This window comes from Hipposideros armiger, unplaced genomic scaffold (assembly GCF_001890085.2).
Source record: "Hipposideros armiger isolate ML-2016 unplaced genomic scaffold, ASM189008v1 scaffold_502, whole genome shotgun sequence".
NCBI classification, from domain to species: domain Eukaryota; kingdom Metazoa; phylum Chordata; class Mammalia; order Chiroptera; family Hipposideridae; genus Hipposideros; species Hipposideros armiger.
Genome location: NW_017731852.1, coordinates 670438 through 676435, shown reverse-complemented (window position 1 = coordinate 676435; position 5998 = coordinate 670438). Strand labels below are relative to the sequence as shown.

Genomic DNA, 5998 nt, shown 5'->3' with positions numbered 1-5998 from the left:
GGGGGTCCCCAGTAGTGCCCACAAGTTGTGTTGGCCAGAGCTTGAATGGCACTCCCATACTCACAGGGAGCCTGAGGGTGGGGGGTGCTCTCCACAGTCCTGAACCCACGTCTCTCGGTAAGACTCAGGCTATCATGGGACAGGAGACAGAGGATGTGCTTCAGACCCAGGGTCAGACAATCCTTTCTGGGTCTCATGGAATGAGTTCAGAAAGGAAGAAATGAAGGAGCGAATCAGGGCAGACAGAGCATAGAAAGGCTATCAGGTGGGCTGGCTAGGTTGAGAGAGGTGAGCAGATGATCCACTGTAAAGAGGAAAGTGGGTGATGCAGCAGGAATAAATATGCAACATGGCCCTTAAAGGCAGCTCGTAGGGCCCAGTAGCCACTGTCCTCAACTCACCCACACAGTTCTTGCCGTCAGGGCTGAGCTCGAAGCCTGCATTGCAGACACACTGGAAGGTGCCTTCTGTGTTGATGCAACGGCCATGGCGGCAGAGGCCATTGCTGATAAAGCACTCATCCACATCTGTGGAGAGGGAGGTGGGCAGTCAGCAGGTCCCTCCGAGACTAATTCAAAACACAGATGCGGGCTCCACATGGCTGGCCCCCACATCGCTCCCACTCTCAGATGTATGGTCGTACCCACGCATGCCTGCTTGGTGAGTGTGGCCTGGAAACCCTCATGGCACCGGCACTGATAGGAGCCGGGGGTGTTGACGCAGTGTCCGTGGTGGCAGACGCTGCTGGAGCATTCGTCCACGTCTGTGGGCACAGGATCCTGAGCCCCAGCCCGGCAGGGTGCGCCCCCCACCCAACCCGGCTGCTGCTCACCGATGCACTCCCCTCGGACGTCCTGCTTATAGCCCACGTTACACTCGCAGCGGTAGCTGGAAGGGGTGGGCAGGCAGCGGCCATTGAGACACAGGTTGGTGAAGTGTCGGCAGATATCAATGGTCTGGTTCAGGGTGGCTGTGCCTGCGACACAGACAAGGGCATTTGAGCGTGGGCTGGCCCCCGGCCCCAAGTCTGGGCCTTGCGTCTGGGTTCAGACAGCCACTCTGAGGCTGGGGCCTTGCCCTCTATGCCCAGGCTCTCTCACTTTAACCCAGAGTCCTGCTCTAGATTCAGACTCCCACCCTGGCTGAGACCATCCCCATCCCACCCCAAGCCCAGACCTTCACCATGAAGCGAGTCTCCCACCTCAGCCCTAAGCCCCTACCCAAGGCCCAAACACTGACTCAAACTGACTTTGAGACCCAGATCCCCAATCTCCCCCACTCCTAGCCCGCTGTACTTTCATCCCTACTGCCCAAGCCAGGACCCCAAGCCAAAGTCCTAACCCTCTCTCTGAGGCCTGAGCCCCTCCCCCAGGTCTTGGACCCCTCCTCCCAAGTCCCAGGCCTCACCGATGCTGGCGTCACCCAAGCCCAGGCTGGGAATTCCACGCCCAATGGAGCCGTGGGAGCTGTGCCGTGCCGGCCCAAGGCCAGGACCCATGCCGCCGCTGGATCCAAAGCCAGGAAGGCCAGGGAAAGGGCCGGGGTAGGAGGGCAGCAGAGGGAACCCCTGGGCACACAGTCGTTGGAACTCATCTGTGAGGAAGCAGGCTTTGAGGCGGAGCTCTGCGGGCAGAGGAGGGCGGGAGACAGCCCCCAGGCCACTCACCAGAGCCCGGAGGAGGACACAGCTTGGGGACCGGGCCAGCTGCCCAGCACCTGCCCTTGTCGCAGCAGCACTGCCTGTGAGTGTAGTGGCCGACGAGGTCTCTGGCACAGCGGCCCACAATGAGAACCGAAAAGCAAGTGCCAGCCCGGTGGTCTGCAATGGGAGTGGGCGGCTCAGTTCCCAAACCCACGTTCAAATTCCAGCTCCACCAACACTGCCTGCGGGACTGGTCTCCTTGCCTGTCTGCACCTCAGTTTCCCCATCCATGGAACGGGNAAAAAAAAATCTTACATCAACACCAACAGTCTCCAAGAAGTCATGGATCTGATCCTCTGTTACACAATGTTTGATTCTGGTATGTGTTAAAATAATGGCATAATTGTAACAGGTAGGCTTGTATCCCCCCAGAAGATATGTTCAAGTCCTAACTTTCGGAACCTGAGAATGGGACCTTACTTGGAAATAGGGTCTTTGTAAAAGTGCCCAAGTTAAGATGAGATCATCCTGAATGACAGTGGGCCCTAATCTAATGACAGGTGTCCTTTAAAAAGAGGGAACTTTGGAGACAGACAGAGGAGAACACCATGTGATGATGGACACAGAGATTGGAGTGATGCATTTACAAGCCAGGGACACCAAGGATTCATGGTCACCACCAGAAGCCAGGAGAAAGGCATGGGACAGATTCTCCCTCTGAGATGCTAAGAAGGAACAACCCCGCTGACACCTTGATTTCAGTCTTCTGGCCTCCAAAACTGTTGTTCTAGAGAAAGAATAAATTTTGGTAGTTCTGAGCTACCAGTTCTGTGGTAATTGGTTATGGCAGCATAGGGAGCTAAAACAACGATTGTTGAAATGCTGACATGTTGGTCCTTCTTATCACTGAAAAGCATCAGGCTTGTATGCTTTGGGAAGGCTGCTGTGGGCACTCCAGGGCTCTCCCACTGAGTTGTTGTTAAGGGGAGCCCCAGGGCCACTCGACTGGGTCCTGTTCCTGCTTGAACACGAACCCCACCAGTGGAGACCTCTAAGAATGAGTTCTGGCGTGCTCTGCTCTGAGGGACGAGGCAGACCCCACGACCCCTGAGCTGGCCCCTCAGAGCCCTCCCCCTGTGCCGCTGACCGCCAGCTCACCGGAGCAGCCCGTAGCCCCCTTCCTGACGACGTAACCCAGCTGGCAGTGGCAGACAAAGGAACCCTTTGTGTTCTCACAGTCCCCATGGAGGCAGATGTGCGGGTTCAGGTCACACTCATTCACGTCTGCGGTATGACAGGAAAGGAAGTAGGCGAGGGTGGAGGGGATACACCAGCACTGCTGAGTGCCCTGCCATGTGGGTCCTCTGTGTTCTCTGTCTGTCTCCGGGCGGGGGGCCTCCCTCTGGTACCACCATCAAGCAGCTGTGAGTGTCATGTCAGCGTTTTACAGCACATATTGGGCATGCTTTCCAAAAAGGATTTTATGGCCACATACATTTAGAGACCACTGAGTTAAAAAAAGCTAACCAGATTTGCTCCTGCAGGCCTTTTCAGAGCCTTTATGCCAATGTGGGTCTGCAAAATGGGTATGAAATAGGCAGCATTCCCTAAATTTCTTTGGTCCCAAGGCCCTTTTCTTAAGTGCTTCCCAAAGACTCCTGGGATCTGGAACTCTTTAAGCTGCACTGGGCTGGGCACCTCTTCTTGGAAGGGAATTACATTTTGACTTCCTGGAAATTCCCCATTTGGCCCTCAGCTCTGTCCTCAGGGGACACCCAGTAACACCGCTTGCTCCCCAGGCCTAGTGATGACCTACAGCCAGGAGAGGATGGTGATCACAGCACAAACAGCCCAGGTCCCCACACAGAGCTCAGAGAACACAGTTCTGAGTGACTTTCCACCTGGCTCACCATCTTTTGCATAACCCCCTGGTCAGCAGCGATCATAAAGTACGGCCCAGGGCATGAGCCTCTGTCATGCATTGGGTACAGTGTTCACCAAACGTACTTTTAAGGAGCAAGGTTCAGGGGGTTCTGCTGCTGTAAATGACATCCCATGGGCTTTGGCGTGGGCTCAAGGTACTGGGGTCACAAGCAGACTGCCTAGCACTGCTGCAAAGCCTGCTCTCCCTTGCCTGCATGTGACAGGAATGGGACCTGCTCTGCCTCGCCCACTTCGCAGTCCCAGCTCCTTACCAATACATGTCCTCATGTCCAGGGTGGCCATGAAGCCGTCATAGCACAAACAATGGTGACCTCCTGGCACATTGGTGCACTGGCCGCCATCACAGATGTCCAGGTCCTCTTCACACTCATCCACGTCTGGGGGAGCAGGATAGGGGCCAAGCTGCAGGCAGGCAGGGATGAAGCGGGGAGGGGGGGCGGGGGGGGCCCAGAGACCCTCCCACGGGGTCAGTGGCCTGTTCCATGTCTGGCTGGCTTTGCCTGGGCCGGGCCAGGGTGGCTGCCCCGTGGGAGTGGGAGGGGGCTGTGCCCACCCACCTGCACAAGCCCTCCCGTCTGGCATCAGCGAGTAGCCGTGTCCACAGCCGCACCGGTAGCTGCCCTCAGTGTTAACACAGTGCGCCTCACACCCACCGTTCCCAGTGAGGCATTCGTTGGTGTCTGCAGTGGGCAGGGCAGAGAGCGAGGGGCAGGGCTGGGGGACAGGGTCAAGCATGGGGCTAATTTGAGAGCTGGAGCTGAGGTCAGAAAGTTGAGGTTGGGGCCAGGGGCTGGTGGGGTGATGCCCACATGCGGCAGATGGGCACAGTCTCACCCACGCAGCCCTGGCGGTCAGGTGTGCTCTGGAAGCCGGTGTGGCAGGAGCACTGGAAGGCGCCAATGACATTGACACACTGGCCGTGGGGACACAGGCCATCACTCAGGGAGCACTCGTCGATGTCTGTGAGGACAGTACATGGCTGACTGGGACCCAGTGTGCATAGATGGGTGACAGAGCCCAGCAAAGAGCGATGGCTTGTGCCCCTCGGCCATCTGCACAGCCCTGAGACACTCGGACACACATGCACAATGATGTGTTCATGCTACGGGCACCCACACACCCCTACCGGTGCGAGTCCACACACAAACACACCCTCGCCCTTATACAAATATACCCACACCCAGATACACACTCACATCCTCTTACACATTCACAAGACATACAAACATATCCTCGCACATTTACACACTCACCCTAGGCAGACACACATGCACACCCAGACAAACACCCACTTGCATATTCACATAGGCTCACACACAAACACACCCACTCACATGCAAACACAATCGCCCTCAGTAGACACACACATTCACAACCAGATACACACTCACACACTCACAAACATAGCTCACACCCACTCTTGGCAAACATACTCGCCCTTGTGTAAATACACACCCAGATATACATACTCCCATGCACTAATGTAGACTCAAAACCCTTGCATGCACTCACATGAAAACACTCACCCTCGACAGCATACATCCACATTATCTTGCACACTCTTGCACCCACTCACACGAGAATAGTCACCTGCAAAGAGTCACTTGTATAAACACATTCACAGATACACACTCACGCATTTGTGTTCACACACACACACACACACACACACACACACACACAGAAATACGTACTCTCTCTATCTCACACACATGCAGTTACACTTCACACAGACACACAATGACTCATACTTGTACACTTGCTTTTCCACTTTCACATTCAGACACACACAAATACACATCCCTACTGTCTTATGCATGCAACTACTTACAGAGACACACTGACACACACGTGCCCACTCACACATAGAAACGCACTGATACATGCTCACTCACACAGAGGCGCACTGACAGACACGTGCACACTCACAGAGGGAGACACATTGACACACGTGCGCACTCACAGGCTCACTGACACGTGCACACTCACAGACGCACTGACAGACACATGCATACAGAGATGTACTGATACACACTCACACATAAGTACCCATTCAGAGAGATACACACATATACACTCCCACTATCTATCTCACTCTCACCATTCACACTGGCTCCCCCACTCACACAGCTGCTTGCATGCTCACCCTCACAGGCAGTGCCCTTGGCCGTCAGTGCATGTCCGGGGGGACAGTGACATGTGTAGCTCCCATCCGTGTTGGTGCAGGTGCCTCCCCGACACAGCAATGGGTCCCGTGCACACTCATCCACGTCTGGGTGTGTGGAAGGAGAGAGTAGGTGTGAAGATGCGGACACAAGAGGGCATTATGTGGCTCTTGAAGCTTATTCCTGTGACCTCCCAGCCCCAGCACCCCAGTCGAAGCCAGGAAAGCCTGGAGGTTTGGGGCACTGA

At 55.4% G+C, this 5998-nt stretch overlaps 1 protein-coding gene across 1 annotated transcript in view; it reads right to left on the bottom strand.

The window, feature by feature from the left end:
- The window catches only part of FBN3 (fibrillin 3), a 79067-nt gene that overhangs the window by 39411 nt on the left and 33658 nt on the right, over window positions 1-5998 (bottom strand). The window contains exons 14-18 of the mRNA XM_019667602.1: window positions 5733-5858; window positions 4421-4546; window positions 4144-4266; window positions 3838-3963; window positions 2801-2926 (exon numbers count right to left, since the gene is read on the bottom strand). Coding sequence (XP_019523147.1) covers window positions 2801-2926; window positions 3838-3963; window positions 4144-4266; window positions 4421-4546; window positions 5733-5858 — 627 coding nt within the window. The remainder of the gene's footprint in view (window positions 1-2800; window positions 2927-3837; window positions 3964-4143; window positions 4267-4420; window positions 4547-5732; window positions 5859-5998) is intronic.